The 18,061-nt window shown below is 48.6% G+C and overlaps 1 protein-coding gene across 1 annotated transcript in view; it reads right to left on the reverse strand.

Annotated features, from left to right (window-relative positions):
• Nucleotides 1-18,061, reverse strand: part of HEG1 (heart development protein with EGF like domains 1) — a 115,551-nt gene that overhangs the window by 34,284 nt on the left and 63,206 nt on the right. The window contains exons 2-5 of the mRNA XM_060262311.1: nucleotides 16,403-16,753; nucleotides 8,441-8,764; nucleotides 5,042-5,365; nucleotides 3,521-3,859 (exon numbers count right to left, since the gene is read on the reverse strand). Of these exons, the coding sequence (XP_060118294.1) occupies nucleotides 3,521-3,859; nucleotides 5,042-5,365; nucleotides 8,441-8,764; nucleotides 16,403-16,753 (1,338 nt within the window). The remainder of the gene's footprint in view (nucleotides 1-3,520; nucleotides 3,860-5,041; nucleotides 5,366-8,440; nucleotides 8,765-16,402; nucleotides 16,754-18,061) is intronic.

The raw sequence follows: 18,061 nt of genomic DNA on the forward strand, positions 1-18,061 counted from the left end.
GTGGAACTGGCTAGATAAGGATGTGGATCCAGCCAGCTTTTTATCTCAGTTTCACCCAGTTTCCCTCCTTACTACAACCCATCCCAAATGGCTTTTGTACATATAAATCCCATAATCCCCACACAGCTTTTTTTGGTTGTCAAAAGGGACTGTTCTCACTTACGGAAAAGCTGGCTGAACCCAACCCAATGTTTTTATAAAAAGTAACATGTTCCTGGGCAAAATCCCTGAGAGTGAGAAAACACTACAGCATTTGCAAGGGTGAAAAGTAGTTTACTGGAATAATGGATACTCAAAAACTTGTGGGTTTTTTTTTTTTGTGGTGCTTGTTTGTTTTAAGGAACCTTTTATAGCATTGATTTGCCTAAAGCAAAAAGAAATAATAGGCAAAATGTTACGGTTGCTTGTTTAAGACTATTTATTTTAAAACATTTATATTCCTCTGTTCCACCAAGCTCAAAGCAGCTTAAGAGGAAGCAATTAATAATGAAGTTCTTCAGGGAAAGGATACCTGAAAAGAAATAGAGGATTTAGCTTATACAAATAGCTAGAATCTTAGGAAGGAGACAAAACTGAAAATAACGATATACTAAGGAGAAATACCAAGAAGGATTTCCTTTTAAATTGTCAGTGTACCATAAAAGGAAAATACTGTTAATTGTGAGAATTTTGGAATACAATTTGATCATGATCGGTTGACCCACCACCTCATCAACGTGGGGATATGAGGGACAACTTTTAAGCGGTTTGTCTCCTTTCTTTTAGGTTGGGGACGGAGGGTGGCACCAGGGGACAGTTTTGTGACAACACCCCTTGGTATTTGGAGTCCCCTAGGGGGCTATTCTCTTCCCAGTGTTATTCAACACCTATATGTGCCAGCTGGCATGGGTGAGTGTACCCAGCTATATCTGTTGATGGATGGCTAGCTGGACACTGCCCCTGAAAATCTGGCAGAGGGTCTGGAGGTTGTCGTTAGATGGTTGAAGCAGAGCCAGCTGAAATTAAACCCTACAAAGGAGGAGGTCCTGTGACTGGGCCGAGGAGATCCAGGCCTGGGATGCCAACTCCCAACTCTTGACAGAGCGCTTTTAACACTGCCACCAATGGTGAAGAGTCAGGGTGTGATACTGGATGCCTCCTTATCAATGGAGGCCAAGATCACAAATGTCGCTAGACTGGCATTTTTTTCATCTATGTCAGGTCAGGCAACTAGCCCCTTTCCTGTCTCACCCGGACAGCCACAGTGATCCATACGACGATCACCTCCAGACTAGACTACTGAAACTTGCTGGACCCAGGGCTACTAACCCTGAAGTTTCGGCTGTTGCAGACTGCGGCGGCACAAGTTCTTACTCAAACCCCACTTAGAGCACACATTCAACAAGTGCTCTGCCCGCTGTACTGACTCCAGATTGAATACTGGATCTGTTTCAAGATGCTGGTTTTAATCTTTAAAGCCCTGTATGGTTTGGGACCAGCATACCTCCAGAACTGCCTCTGCTGGTATACCCTTCCAAGAGCGCTATGCTCCTTGAACAAAGACCCATTGGTGGTTCCTCGACCAAGATGTATTTGGTTATCCTTGACCAGAGTCAAGACTTTTTTAAGCTCTGGCACTGGCCTGGTAGAATGTTCTGCTAGCTCAGATCTAGGCCCTGTGAGATCTCTCACAGTTCTGCAGGGCATGTAAAACAGAGCTGTTCCACCAGGCCTATGGTCAAGGCTCTGGACCAAGGAGAATAACAGTTTCTTCGATGGCCCTTCCTTGTTTCCCTTTTGGGTCTCTCCCCAGTGCTGATGATTATTCCTTTCTCTGATGAAACTGTACTGTATGTGACATTTGTCTGTTATGATTAGTGTATTATTATTAGTTTTATTTTAACACTTTTAATAATTATTTTAGATATTTTAATAATATGTTAATTGCGCCCTGAGGCTTGCTGTAGTCAGGGGAGGGCAAGTCAGAAATCTAATAAATGCACTTAAATGGCCTGAGAGCAAAATATGCGAAAAGATTACGATAAAGAATTGGGCAGAAAGCTCATATAAAAAGGTTTTGTAGTGATAAGAAATAGCCCCATGGTACAGAGTGGTAAAGCTGCAGTACTGCAGTCCTAACTTCTGCTCACGACCTGAGTTCGATTCTGGCAAAAGCTGGGTTCAGGTAGCCAGCTCCAGGTTGACTCAGCCTTCCATCCTTCCGAGGTCGGTAAAATGAGTCCCCAGCTTGCTGGGGGGGCGGGGAAGTGTAGATGACTGGGGAAGGCAATGGCAAACCACCCCATAAAAACTCTGCCGTGAAAACGTTGTGAAAGCAACATCAACCCAGAGTCGGAAATAACTGGGGCTTGCACAGGAGACAACCTTTACCTTTAGTGATAAGAACTAGGATGGGCTAAAATGGGAAGAAAGAAGTTATTATAGAGATTTCATTTTGTTGCATAGTAAGATAACTATGAGAGAATGGATATTACATTAATCAATATTAATGGACTGAAAAATATACTTTAAAAGGAGGTATTTTCAGAATTATTTGTAAAAAAGTGAATTTCCTTATAAGAGATACATAGAAAAATATATCTTACTAAGAAAAATATGAGACGTCTCATCTGCGTCTGATAGTGGCAATTTATATTGAAGTTTTTCAGTTTGAAACCAGGTAAACCAAAACAAATTCATCAGGAAAATGTCTATATTTAATTTATGAAAGGTAAAGGTAGTCCCCCTGTGCAAGCACCAGTCAACTCCAACTCTGGGGTGATGTCACTTAACGACGTTTTCACGGCAGACTTTTTTACGGGGTGGTTTGCCATTGCCTTCCCCAGTCAACAGTTGAGAGCCAGTTTGGTGTAGTGGTGAAGTGCACGGACTCTTATCTGGGAGAACCAGGTTTGATTCCCCACTCCTCTACTTGCAGCTGCTGGAATGGGCTTGGGTCAGCCATAGCTCTCGTAGGAGTTGTCCTTGAAAGAGCAACTGCTGTGAGAGCTCTCTCAGCTCCACCTATCTGTCTGTTGTGTGTGAGGGGAAAGTAAAGGAGATTGTGACCGCTCTGAGACTCTGAGATTCAGAGTATAGGGCAGGATATAAATCCACACTTTACCCCCAGCAAGCTGGGTATTCATTTTACTGATCTTGGAAGGATGGAAAGCTGAGTCAACCTTGAGCCGGCTACCTGAACCCAGCTTCTGCCGGGATCGAACTCAGGTCGTGAGCAGGGCTTGGACTTCAATACTGCAGCTTACCACTTTGTGCCATGGGGCTATAATATCACTTCATGAAATATGTCCACCCCAAAATTAACAAAAAAAATGGAGAAATTATTTTGTAAGTTTGTAAGCTGAAAGGGTAATTATATTTTGGAGTACTGTAAGTTTTGTTACTTTTTCTGATATCACCACACTTGATAATTATGTTAAAGGAAACCAAGAAAGACAGAAAGACACATGGAAAAATGACTGGCTTCCAAAAGTTTTTTAACGGAAACACTACCAAGTTAAAATGAGGACGGGAGTCTCACTTGAAAGATCTACTGTGGAAGGTAAATGAAAGAAAGTTTTGGAGGAATACGTAAGCAAAGGCTCTTCTGAGGTTTCAGTGAAATCCTTCTCTGTTGATAAGACAAGATTTCTTCTTCTTTCCACTGCAAGAGATGAGGTCTGAGTTAAATCAGAAGAACTGGCATCTTCCAAACTAAAAGCTGACATTTCAGTTGCTTCTGTGGGTTTGTTCCTGTTAATTAGAGCTTTCAGTGTCCCAACTCTGTCTCGGAAGAGCATGGCAGAAGACAATGTACTGTCAGTCTGAGTGTGAGTGCCTCTTTTTTCTACAGTGGAAGTATGCTGGCTATTCCTGTCATCTGAAAGAAAATGAATAATACTTTAGATGATGTGTGCAGACCAGTTAAATTCGTTTACGTTATTACTACATTAACAACAACGACAATAGTAGCAGTAGTACATACAATGTCAGGACATTTTTATATTCATTTTTATATTCAAATAAAAGCCTTTCGTTTTGGAAGAAATGGCAACTGGCTGAAGTCTACAAGAAATCTTTGACCGCAAATGTTTTCTTTACTTAGATTTATTTCCTACCAACAATAAGAATTACATTTTATAAAATAGGAGAAAGCCATTATTTTGATCCTAAGAACATTCATAAAGTTGTGTCATCTCATCTTACCAAATCCAGTATATGTCCAACAATGGTATCTTAAACGTGTATTCACAGAAAAATGTCCCACTGAGTTCACTGAAACTTAATCCCTAGTAAGTGTATTTAGTATTGCAACCACAGTCAAAAATATTGCTTCTTGTAATCTACTGAATTACATAGTAGAGTCAGATACTCATCTTTTTCTTACTATCTGTGCTCTGTGCAATATTTTGCTATTAGTTAGTGAATGAGTAAAGGATGCTAGTGTAAAAGTAATCTGTGTAGACCAAGTCTCAAGGATGATGGGTGAGGCCTAGAAAAAGTTATAAGAAAAAGGCTATACTGAGTACATTTAGAGGTAGCTTTTGAAAATTATCCTAAAAATTAGAAAACAATTGATATAGAATAGGAGTCTCCAAAGTTTTCAAGCCTAAAGGCACCTTTGGAATCCTGACACAGCTTGGTGGGCACAACCACATAAGAGCTGCCTCACAGAGTTGCCAGGCCTGATTTTTATAGATGCCTGTTGCCACTCGGTACAGGGGTGGGAGGGGGACAAAAGCCCTGTCCTCTGTACCAGTATGTCACTTTCTGGTACAACCCAGAAATGTCAGTGGATAGGACTAGGAATAGGCAGCAACTCTGTTGTTACATGGCCCTGCCCACTTTCTAAAAGCACTTTGTGGGTACCTGGAAAGGTGTCAACAGGCACTGTGATGCCCATGGGCACTATGCTGGGGACCCCCAATGCAGAATTTCTGAAGTTGTGGAAATCTCTAAAATAAGGAACACTCATCTCCATTTCTCAGGAAACCTGTTGGAACATCAGACAAAATGAACTGCGCTTTTAAATGCGAAACAAAGGGAAGATCTTGTTCTTTACCTGTTGTTTCTGAATGGGCCTGGGCATGTGCAAGGGCTGTTTCAGTGAACTCTGTGTCTCCTATTGACACATTTATTCCACTGGTCTGTTCTGCAGTCAATATGTAAGAAGAATGAGTGTGGTTTAAAGAGCTGGAAATTTCATTACTAGACGAGATGGATGTTTGTGTTGCATTCTGAGGATGGCTGACGTCTGTTAGAATTTGCAGTATTCTCCCTCCACTTCTGTCAGACACATCCAAACCAGACAAGCTCTCAGTCTGAGAACTGAAAATTATTTGCTCTGTGCTTGAGTTGCTCCTTACATGATCGCCATCTTCAGCAGCTGAAACAGAACAGTGAAATATTAGTCGTGCTTCCTGTAGGGGCTGCAAAAGTGATCATGGCAAGTAAGAAGGGAGTGAGCAGCGACTCGTGCATCAGAAGTGATGAGTAGTGACTCATGAAAGCCCTTCCACAAATGTCGCTAGTCTTTACGGTGCTACTGGGCTCCTCTCTTTTCTACTGCTGCAGACACATAAACACAGCTACTCATCTTGATCTATCTTCATGGAAAGAAAGACTTGCCGCACACAAGAACGCTATCCCATTTAAATCCTTAAAACAAATTTCAACACAGCATCTTTAAAGAAACAGCTGTACTACATGCAGGCCTCATGTGGTATATTCTTATACATACAGTGTTACCACATTCACCGCTTGAATAAAATGAGGACTCCAAAACACAGTAATAGAATGGAATATCTGTTTGCCACTGGAGACAGAGGACAAATAAATATCATGTAAGCAAGTTTCTAGAATGGCATGGAAATGCAGAAGACTTGTTGGGGACAGGAATAAGTTCTTTAACTTGTCCATCTAGGAAATGCTTGCCTTTTTCCTGGGGTCCATTACTTATCTGGGGGGGGGGAGGAATTTGAGAAGATCTGCCTTATGCTTGCACATGCTCCAGTGACAATTCCCCACCACTATCTCCCATGTTCTTTTAAGGTGCAAGAGGGGCGGATTAAAGTTCATCAGCCATTTGGTAGAATCACCCTGTCAAGGGTCTCCATGGAGAAGAGAAACCTAGCAGTTGCCAAGTCCTACTCAGAATGCAGCTGCCACATGGCAAGGACTCCTACGACCAGACTTTTTTAATGGAATTTTTTTTGCTATTATTTAACAACATATATTACTTTATTGCAGTTAACCAAAGAATAATATTATGGACAAGTAAACTTACCAGTATTTGGGGACAGGTAAGAATCAGTGAGTACAATTGGTTGCTATTGGGGCTCCCAAGATGGGAGCACATGCAGCCTGGGCTGCGCGGACTGCACTGGCTGCCAGTGGTGTACCAAGTCCGTTACAAGGTGCTGGTCATGACCTTTAAAGCCCTATATGGCCGAGGGCCCGCCTACCTGAGGGACCGTCTCTCCCCATATGAGCCCCAGAGAGCACTGAGGTCAACTGGAAAGCACCAGCTGAATATCCCTGGGCCAAGGGAGGCCAGATTGAAGACCACCCGGGATCGGGCCTTCTCCATTGCGGCCCCACTGCTGTGGAATCAACTCCTGGAGGAGGTACAGGCCCTGCGATGTTTAGACCAATTCCGCAGGGCCTGTAAGACCTACCTCTTCAAAATAGCCTTCACCTATATCGAGCTAAGATAGTGTCGCTGTATGTGTTTTTTTCCCACTGAACTTATGAAAGACCTATTATAGCACCTTAATGTTAATTTTAATGTAATTTGTAAATTGATTTATGATGATTTTATTGCTATGTATGATTTTATTGTATTGCATTTATACGTTGTGAGCCGCACTGAGCCTGCTTGTGCGGGGAGGGCGGGATATTAATAAAAAGTATTATTATTATTTATTATTTATTACCTCTCCCAGCAGCACGGTGCTGTGTGATTGCTGCAGGAATTCATGGCAATTCACTTGACGGCTCCCATACAACCAGATGCCCAGAGTCTGGAGATGAAGTTTGATGGTGACCCAGACACACTGCGTTACTTCCTAGCTTAAGCCCAAGGCTACATATGGGAATGGGAGCCTCTCTTTCTGTCAGAAGCAAGTAAAGTGAACTACCTGGGTTTGAAGCTGGCTGGGGTACGTGACCTTGTATGGGGCGTGAGCACCAGAACTACGCACAGCGAGCGGGTTCGTGCAAGCCCTCTGACTGCAATTTGAAGACCCGTCCCAAGAAATGGGAGTGCAAGCAGCCCTGCAATGCCTCTGTCAGGGAGCGAAGTTGGTCTACAAGTACTCGGCAGGCTTCAAGTCCCACACTACCAAAGCCCGTGGGTGGGATCAACAAACGAAAGTAAATCTATATCGGAAAGGCCTGAACACATCACTCTTAAACAGAGCATTGATGAAAGGTGAACTGGACACCCTGCTGGGATGGATCCAACTGGCATGCGAAGTAGAGAACCGCCAACAGAGACAACATCAATCAGGCCACAGTGGTAAGGAGACTCGGTCTGGGGAGAAGACAGGCACAAAGAAGGTCTCCCTGCAGGCTGAAAGGGAAAGGAGAATTAAACAAAAGCTGTGTTTCCATTGTGGGGGTGAAAACCATGTCACCGCAGACTGCCCGACCGGACCGAGAGTCCTCGCTGCAGGCCAAAAGAAGGAAGATGGCAAGAAGAAGAGAGGAGGATGACCGGAAGGTGCAGGGCACAAGGGAGCCGAAGGAGCCGTGGTGATCTTCAACATTGCACTGGACAGTCTACTTCAAGCAAGTACTCCATTGTCCAGTGGAGAAGGTAGCTGTGACCAGCCAGCAGGAAATGACAACGACCTCCTGTAACAAGCACGAACTAGCAGGTCTGAGGAGTTATCATGCCTCTAAGGGTGAGAACCACTGGAACTTTATTTTTTTTTATCCTCATTACTTTGGTGATGCAAAGGTTTATGAAGCTGCAAAGGTTTATGAACATTAGAGCTTTACTGGACTCAGGGTGCACTAAATACCTAATCACACCCCCAAATGGCAGTGCTGAAGATCAACAGGGAATCCTGTTTTATTTTACTGGAGACAGGGTATTCTTAGTTGTGGTACCTTGTTTATAAAACTTTCTTGCCACATCTGTTTAAAGTTTCAGGTGTCAGGTGAGAATATATTCATTTGCCTAGGCCTTTTCTGGCCCATAAACTGTCTATACTGCCTCCTGCTTGATATTGACATTGTTTTGTTGGTTTGCTTTATACCTTTCTTTTATTTTACTTACCTTGTTTTTGTTGCACTATAACTGTGTTGAATCACATTTATTCTAAGAATGTACAATCAATTTCAAGAGCCATCTCAAAAACTCTATAGGATATACATTTTTTTGGCTATTGTTTAACAACATATATTACTTTATTGCAGTTAACCAAAGAATAATATTATGGACAAGTAAACTTACCAGTATTTGGGGACAGGTAAGAATCAGTAAGTACAATTCTCACTAAAGAATCAGGAAACTGTATGATATTTGATGCAGTATTTCCTCCTCTAGGTTGTGTTGCCTGTGCAGGAAACTGGGTTTGATAAGAAGATGCAGTGATTTCCATTTGAGAAATTGGGTTTTTTGTTGCTGAGTCAGTCAGTGTGATGCTATCTGCTAGAAATTGTGAAGTCCTTTTTCTGTTGGCGTTAAAAGCTGAACTGTCCTTGCTTTCCATATGCAAACTGGATGTTGAATGTTCTACATCCCAGCTGCTTTCTCTGTGGCGGCTGCTTCCAATGACTGAAAAATGAAAAAGAATTACATCTGGAGGCTCTAAACAGTGACAGTCAAAGTACTCAACACATGCAAACATTATGAAACCATTCAGAGGATTTCATTCTTGGTGCATAATGAATCACATTTAATGTCAAGACCTGTACAAACTTAATGTAAATTATGGGAGAAACCCTAAGCAGGGGTATGTAGAAGGGGGTCCCATTTTATTCACTCCCAGGAAAGTTCTATAAAACTGAAGCTTGTGTTACATGTTGGTCAAACTGGATATTACACAGCAGATGCATGTAATTGTCTCATAGCTTTTTGAATGAAAAAGCAGACATTAAGGATTACAGCCTTGATTGCCAGAAAAATGAAGAGCGGAGTCCTTCACCATCTGGTGATCCTTCATTCAAAGTTGTTCCCCCTGCTGCTCTTCCACTCATGGTGGAATAAGAATGGTCAGGAGAGAAAAGATAAAGCACTTCTCCCATCCTGCTCTTTCATTAATTAAAACTGTAGCGCTCCGTGACTATTTTTCATTTGAAATAAAATGTGTCTGCCATTTAGCACAGCACCTGGGTTAGCCCTTAAAGACAAGATAGTGTATATTTTTACAGTCATGGAATCTGATTCTTGATAAAGACTTCAACAAGCTGGGAATAACAGCTTTCAGGTTTTTTAAAAAATAAAACGTCATTTGTTAGGAATAACAAGTCTCTAGATGTTAAAACTTTGAAATTAAGCTTGAAAATACACAAGTAGTGCCTAATAAGCCAAGAGGGACAGAGGCTGAATAGTTATTCTGGAAACTTTCAACTGTTCCTCATCCTTGAAATCCAGAAACAGAACACAATTATTCAAAACAACAACTACATTCAAAAGTCTTAATCTCTCTCTATATAAAAGACAAGCCACATTGCTGACAGCTCGCCTCACCTTCCATTGACTGATCCAAATATCTCTCAATCTTGATAGAGAACAACCCTACCCTTCAGCCCCAGGACAGATGAGAATTGGGCCACTGGTAGGGTGGCCAGACCGTCCCGGTCTCCCGGGACATTCCCGGATCTGGCCACCCAATCCCGGATCCCGGGCTGCCTATACCGGGACCATTAAAGGTCCCGGTTTAGGCAGCCCAGGAGCCGGTGGGCCGCGGGCGCGGGCGGGGAAGGCGGGGAGTGAGGGAGGGAGCGTCCCTGCGCCTGCGCAGGGCCCCTGCGCACGCGCAGGGACGCTCCCTCCCTCACTCCCCGCCTTCCCCGCCCGCGCGCGGGGCCGGCAGCGGTGGGGGAGGCCTCTCCGCGGCCTCCGCTGGTCGCTGGGGGCCTTCCAGAGTGTCTGGAAGGCCCCCAGCGACCAGCGGAGGCCGCGGGGAGGCCGCGGAGCACCCGGCGCTGGTCCGGGAAGGCCTTCCAGAGCCTCTGGAAGGCCTTCCCGGGCCAGCGCCGGCCAGCGAAGGCCTCCCCGCGGCCTCCGCTGGTCGCTGGGGGCCTTCCAGAGTGTCTGGAAGGCCCCCAGCGACCAGCGGAGGCCGCGGGGAGGCCGCGGAGCACCCGGCGCTGGTCCGGGAAGGCCTTCCAGAGCCTCTGGAAGGCCTTCCCGGGCCAGCGCCGGCCAGCGAAGGCCTCCCCGCGGCCTCCGCTGGTCGCTGGGGGCCTTCCAGAGTGTCTGGAAGGCCCCCAGCGACCAGCGGAGGCCGCGGGGAGGCCGCGGAGCACCCGGCGCTGGTCCGGGAAGGCCTTCCAGAGCCTCTGGAAGGCCTTCCCGGGCCAGCGCCGGCCAGCGAAGGCCTCCCCGCGGCCTCCGCTGGTCGCTGGGGGCCTTCCAGAGTGTCTGGAAGGCCCCCAGCGACCAGCGGAGGCCGCGGGGAGGCCGCGGAGCACCCGGCGCTGGTCCGGGAAGGCCTTCCAGAGCCTCTGGAAGGCCTTCCCGGGCCAGCGCCGGCCAGCGAAGGCCTCCCCGCGGCCTCCGCTGGTCGCTGGGGGCCTTCCACAGTGTCTGGAAGGCCCCCAGCGACCAGCGGAGGCCGCGGGGAGGCCGCGGAGCACCCGGCGCTGGTCCGGGAAGGCCTTCCAGAGCCTCTGGAAGGCCTTCCCGGGCCAGCGCCGGCCAGCGAAGGCCTCCCCGCGGCCTCCGCTGGTCGCTGGGGGGCCTTCCAGAGTGTCTGGAAGGCCCCCAGCGACCAGCGGAGGCCGCGGGGAGGCCGCGGAGCACCCGGCGCTGGTCCGGGAAGGCCTTCCAGAGCCTCTGGAAGGCCTTCCCGGACCAGCGCCGGCCAGCGAAGGCCTCCCCGCGGCCTCCGCTGGTCGCTGGGGGCCTTCCAGAGTGTCTGGAAGGCCCCCAGCGACCAGCGGAGGCCGCGGGGAGGCCGCGGAGCACCCGGCGCTGGTCCGGGAAGGCCTTCCAGAGCCTCTGGAAGGCCTTCCCGGGCCAGCGCCGGCCAGCGAAGGCCTCCCCGCGGCCTCCGCTGGTCGCTGGGGGCCTTCCAGAGTGTCTGGAAGGCCCCCAGCGACCAGCGGAGGCCGCGGGGAGGCCGCGGAGCACCCGGCGCTGGTCCGGGAAGGCCTTCCAGAGCCTCTGGAAGGCCTTCCCGGGCCAGCGCCGGCCAGCGAAGGCCTCCCCGCGGCCTCCGCTGGTCGCTGGGGGCCTTCCAGAGTGTCTGGAAGGCCCCCAGCGACCAGCGGAGGCCGCGGGGAGGCCGCGGAGCACCCGGCGCTGGTCCGGGAAGGCCTTCCAGAGCCTCTGGAAGGCCTTCCCGGGCCAGCGCCGGCCAGCGAAGGCCTCCCCGCGGCCTCCGCTGGTCGCTGGGGGCCTTCCAGAGTGTCTGGAAGGCCCCCAGCGACCAGCGGAGGCCGCGGGGAGGCCGCGGAGCACCCGGCGCTGGTCCGGGAAGGCCTTCCAGAGCCTCTGGAAGGCCTTCCCGGGCCAGCGCCGGCCAGCGAAGGCCTCCCCGCGGCCTCCGCTGGTCGCTGGGGGCCTTCCAGAGTGTCTGGAAGGCCCCCAGCGACCAGCGGAGGCCGCGGGGAGGCCGCGGAGCACCCGGCGCTGGTCCGGGAAGGCCTTCCAGAGCCTCTGGAAGGCCTTCCCGGACCAGCGCTGGCCAGCGAAGGCCTCCCCGCGGCCTCCGCTGGTCGCTGGGGGCCTTCCAGAGTGTCTGGAAGGCCCCCAGCGACCAGCGGAGGCCGCGGGGAGGCCGCGGAGCACCCGGCGCTGGTCCGGGAAGGCCTTCCAGAGCCTCTGGAAGGCCTTCCCGGGCCAGCGCCGGCCAAGGAAGGCCTCTCCGACGCCTCCCTGGCCTCGCCGCCGCCCCCGCCGCTGAACTCGCCGCCGCCGCCCGACCCGCCGCCGCCGCCCGACCCGCCGCCGCCGCCCGACTCGCCGCCGACCGCCACCGCAGGTAAGGGGGCCGAAAGCGGGGGGGGCGGCCTTCCTTTCTTCCCTCCCTCTTCCCTTCTTTCCTTTCTTCCTCCCTTCCTTCCCTCCCTTCCTTCCCTCCCTCCCTTCCCTTCCTTCCTTCCCTCCCTCCCTCCCCCCTTCCTTCCTTTCTTTCTTTCTTCCTTCCCTCCCTCCCTTCCTTCCTCCCTTCCTCCCTTCCTTCCTTCCTTCCTTCCTTCCTTCCTCCCTTCCCTTCCCTCCTCCCTTCCCTCCTCCCTTCCCTTCCCTTCCCTCCTCCCTTCCCTCCTCCCTTCCTTCCCTCCCTCCTCCCCTCCCTCCTCCCTCCCTTCCTTTCTTTCTTCCTTCCTTCCCTTCCTTCCTTCCTTCCTTCCTTCCTTCCTTCCTTCCTTCCTTCCTTCCTTCCTTCCTTCCTTCCTCCCTTCCCTTCCCTTCCCTTCCCTTCCATTCCCTCCTCCCTTCCTTCCTCCCTTCCTTCCCTCCTTATGTTCTTATGTGGCGCAGAGTGTTGGACTGGAGGGGCCACTGGCCTGATGCAACAGGGCTTCTCTTATGTGACACAGAGTGTTGGACTGGATGGGCCACTGGCCTGATCCAACAGGGCTTCTGTTATGTTCTTATGTGACGCAGAGTGTTGGACTGGATGGGCCACTGGCCTGATCCAACAGGGCTTCTGTTATGTTCTTATGTGACGCAGAGTGTTGGACTGGATGGGCCACTGGCCTGATCCAACAGGGCTTCTCTTATGTTCTTATGTGACGCAGAGTGTTGGACTGGATGGGCCACTGGCCTGATCCAACAGGGCTTCTCTTATGTTCTTATGTGACGCAGAGTGTTGGACTGGATGGGCCACTGGCCTGATCCAACAGGGCTTCTGTTATGTTCTTATGTGACAATACTGACTTTGGTGGACCCAAGCACTGATTCAGTGTAAGGGAGCTTTGTGTTTGTGACTGGAGTGGACAATACTGACTTTGGTGGACCCAAGCACTGATTCAGTGTAAGGGAGCTTTGTGTTTGTGTCTTCTGGTGCAATTTTGTTCTCAGATCCTGTATTTACTTCATCAGTATATGGGATAAGGCACTTTCTCAACTGTGCTGCATAATGCAGCCTATTTATTTTGTCCTGTTGGCTCTGTTGGCTCTGTCTGCGCCACCTTCATCACTTTCGGGGTGTGGATCCCCCAGTGGGGTGGGCTCCCGACTCCCTCTGCCGGCTGTTTCTGATAGCCCTGCGCCCCCTCTTTCATTTGATATGTGTCCCGTGCGGGTGCCACCCTCCTGCCGGGAGATGCCGCAAAATGAGCCCCCTTGAGGCTTATGGCGGCAGGGCTCGGGGGAAGCAAGCTAGACTGCTGTTCTTTTGAGGGGTTATAGAGTGTTTCGAGCCCCTCCCTGTGGCATCGGTCCCATCGTTGTGGGACCCAGGGGGCCGGCGCAGCGGCCCGCTGAAGCAGCCTGTCAGTCACTTCCGCATCTCGACCTGTGTTATTAGTGACAGGCTGCTTCGGCAGGCTGCTGCGCCGGCCCCCTGGGTCCCACGACGATGGGACCAATGCCACAGGGAGGGGCTCGAAACACTCTATAACCCCTCAAAAGAACAGCAGTCTAGCTTGCTTCCCCCGAGCCCTGCCGCCATAAGCCTCAAGGGGGCTCATTTTGCGGCATCTCCCGGCAGGAGGGTGGCACCCGCACGGGACACATATCAAATGAAAGAGGGGGCGCAGGGCTATCAGAAACAGCCGGCGGAGGGAGTCGGGAGCCCACCCCACTGGGGGATCCACACCCCGAAAGTGATGAAGGTGGCGCAGATAGAGCCAACAGAGCCAACAGGACAAAATAAATAGGCTGCATTATGCAGCACAGTTGAGAAAGTGCCTTATCCCATATACTGATGAAGTATATACAGGATTTGAGAACAAAATTGTTTCCGGCGGTGATATTTGGGGGATTTTTGGGGACGTCACAGGAAGTGCTGTGAAGTCACTTCCTGTTTCCGGCAGTGGCATTTGGGGGAAATGATGCCATTTGGGGGAAATGATGTCACAGGAAGTGATGTCACTTCCTGCTTCCGGCAGGTGGCGCGGGGGAAATGATGTCACAGGAAGTGATGTCACTTCCCGTTTCCGGCAGGTGGCGCGGGGGAAATGATGTCACAGGAAGTGATGTCACTTCCTGTTTCCGGCGGTGGTATGACGTCGCCGGAAGTGACGTCGCCGGAAGTGACGTCACTTCCTGTTTCCGACGGCGAGCGCGCTTCGCGCGCGCGCACTCCTGCCTTCCCCCCCCCCCCCCCAAGGTGTCCCTGGCTGGCCTTCAGACATTATGGCCACCCTAGCCACTGGGGAAACTGCCTTTGCCGATGAATCACTTTTTCCACAGTGGCTATTGCTAGGCAACCATAATATTCCAAGTTTGGCTCTATCAGTAAAAAGGAGGTGGAGGAGGCCTTTCCAGGCCTATTTTGGTCTTTGAGGGAGAATTAATTGGAGCCAGTCCTGACTATGGTTGCCAGCTCCAGGGAAATTCCTGGAGATTTTGTGGTGCAGTCTATGGAAGCCAGAGTTTGGGGAAGGGAGAGGCCTCAGCTGAATATAATGGCATACAGTCCACCGTCCAATGCAGTCATTTTTTCCAAGGGGAGAAAGAGATCTGTTGTCTGGAGTTCAGTTGTGATATCAGGAGATCATTAGGCTCCACCTGAAGGTTGGCTACCCTAGGCCTGACAGCAGCCTCTGGGTGACTTGATGCTACCTGACTGGCAGGACTTAACTAGGCCTGGCAGCTTGCTGCTGTTCAGCAGCAGCCCTCATATGACAGCCAGTGTGGCATAGAAGTTACTGCTTCAGAGCAGAGCCTGCCAGACCCAGGTTCTCGCTGTGGAAGCTGACTGGATGATTTTGGACCAGTCAGACTTTCTGTCTAACCTACCTCACAGGGCTGTTGTGCAGATCAAAATAGGGAGAGGAAAATGGCATAAGCTGCTTTGATTCCCACTTTGGATTCCCACCTTTTCCTATGTAGAGGCTGCAGGGAGAGGGGAGGTGATGGAAAGCTGAAGTCTGAGGGGCAGATCAAGATAGGTTGATGGTTGGCTGGGAAGGAGAAAGGGTTGCCAATTCCAGGTTGGAAAATTACTGGGGATTTGAGGGGTGGAGCCTGGAGGTGGGGTCCATGGAGGGGTGCGGCCTCAGACAAGTACAATGCCATTGACTCCACCCTCCAAACCAGCCATTTCCTCCTGAGGAACAATTGTTGCCAATCTCCAGGTGAGGGCTGGAGATCACTCAGAATTACAACTACTCTCTAGATGGCAGAGTTCAGCTCCCCTGGAGAAAATGACTGCTTTGCAGGGTGGACCCTGTGTCATTATAGCCTCCTAAGGTTGCTCCTGCTTTGGTCCACACTGTGGAGAAAGACTGTGCTTTTCATAGGTAAAGGCTGCAGAGAGGAGGAGAAGATGGAAAGCTGAAGTCAGATCACTTCCCCTAAAGAAAACAACCACCTTGGGGCACATACTCTATGGTATATCTTATACAACCAGGCCAGGTCAAAAAAGACAGATCACGCCAGCAGCTCATGCTTGATGCTAAACACTACAAGGCCAAATACAACAGGAAAAGGCAGCAACAATGCATTGCAGACGAAAGGAATACTGAGCTTCAGCATCTGTGTGATCATCTTCATGCTATGACAGCACAGCAAACTGACACTGAGTCCCCAAGGCCAGGGCAGTCGCAGCAGAGAAAAGCTGGCTCAGAGCATCAACTCTATTTGCAAGGAGAACAACTCTAGGATGCAATATCTCCAACTGGTCATACAAATGCTGGAAAGTGAAACTACAGACAAGTTATTTGCAAGGAAAATATGGAATAAGGAGAACAACTCTAGGATGCAATATCTCCAACTGGTCATACAAATGCTGGAAAGTGAAACTACAGACAAGTTATTTGCAAGGAAAATATGGAATGGATTTTCATTAAGGTATCTGGGCCCTGATAAGACTACTCCCAGAGTCCTTAATGGAAAATCCATTCTGCATTTTCTTTGCAGGCCCAAAAGAGCTTCCTGCGAAGCAGGCAAAGACAAGGCAGAAGAAGCTGGGAACTTTGGCAGCCTCAGAGCTTCAAAGGGTGAGGACAGGAGGAGAGAGGAAAGAGCCGTGAGCCTGATTAAAGCCCTGAGCGGGCTGGTTGTGGCCTGCGGGCCATAAATTTGACAACCCCGATTTAGATACTGAAAGAATTCAAGTAGGGTAAAATTTACCTTGAAAATTGTGTTCTGAAAATAAAGAAGCTGGTGTGCGGGGTAAATGTGTCATCAAAGGCACTGTTTCAAGCTCTGCATTATCCACAGTATTTGATGGGGCATCAGCTCTTCTGGTCTGCACCACAGAAGAGGAGTCCTGGGCTAAATCACCAATTTGTACTGTTTCGGGGTAAGACGGGGTCCTTCCTATGGCAGCAGTAGATACAGACACATTGTCAGTAGTCAACTGCAATGTCCTTCCTTCATTGTTGTCAAAGGTACTGAATGTATCTGAGCTTCTTGTAGCAGAACTGGAAGTCCTTGATTCAGTGTGTAAACTCTCAGCTGCCCTTTGGCTGCTCATAATGGCTGAAAGAGAGAAAAACATAATGTTGACATAATAATAATAATAATAGATTTTATTTGTATCCTGCCCTCCCCGCCTAGGCGGCTCAGGGCGGCTAACAACATTTTATACATTTACAATTAATAGATAAAAACTTTGAATTTAACAATTAAAAATTAAACATGTAAAAACCAGTTAATAGATTTAAAATACATCATTTAAGTTAATTTAAATTTAAATTTATCTGGCAGTAGTAATGGTTAGTTCTGTGACGCTGATTCTGCCAGTTTAAATAGTTCGATAGTAATGTAAATGGCGGATCCTTTATTCACAGCAGTTCAGCAGTCGATGTCGATATACGCTTGTTTGAAAAGGACGGTCTTGCAGGCCCTGCGGAACATGACAGGCATCACCTTTTCTGGCATAACAGAAAAGAAATACAAGATCCAAAGAAACTTGAAAATAACGTAGAAGAATGTAAGAAAACTTGGTATCCGATGTATGTATGGGCTAAACAATTGGGATTTGAATGGATAGAATAACATTATTTGTATTAGTTTCAGTCAATTCGCTCCATTAGATGATGTATATAGGTTTAACAATTTTTTTTTCTTTTTGTTGTTTATTTGTTGTTTATTTGTTCTTTTATTTTTTGATGTTGTTAATAAAAATTTTAAACCTTAAAAAAAAGAAAAAAAGAAACTTGAAAATAGGACAGATAGACCACAGTCATTTAGCAGCACAAGCACAGGTAACATAGGAAGGAATACCTGATTACAAACAAAACTTAACTAAGACAAGTGAAGTGGATATTCCCCGACCTGGCTCCATTTTTAATTTCTTTCTCGTTCACGGCCAAGGCCAAAAACTCCACAACCTGCTCAGTAATTGAAGGACATTTGTCAGCCAACAAAAACTCTATCCATTTTTTTGTCACTAGATTGGGGGTTAGGAGAAGTGGTTTGATCCAGCAGCATTGGTGGGAAGTAGTAATGGACAGAAGAAGAAATTCCAGAGCTAATTGTAACTATCCCTGAACAATTGATCAGAAGAGAGAGGATTAAAAAATCTGTTTGCATGGGTCTTGGTGTGTGTGTGTGTGTGTGTGTGTAACTGCACTTCACCATGTATACATAGTATCTAAGCATGTACATGTGGAAAAGTGTACTGGCCATGTGTGTTCATGGAAGGAGGAGGAGGAGGTGATAGTGATGATATTGGATTTATATCCCACCCTTCACTTTGAATCTCAGAGCCTCAGAGTGGCTTACAATCTCCTTTATGTCAAGAGTGCCTCTTGCTAGGATTTGAGTCACAGTTCAGCATCGATA

This window comes from Heteronotia binoei, chromosome 21, assembly GCF_032191835.1.
Source record: "Heteronotia binoei isolate CCM8104 ecotype False Entrance Well chromosome 21, APGP_CSIRO_Hbin_v1, whole genome shotgun sequence".
Taxonomy (NCBI): domain Eukaryota; kingdom Metazoa; phylum Chordata; class Lepidosauria; order Squamata; family Gekkonidae; genus Heteronotia; species Heteronotia binoei.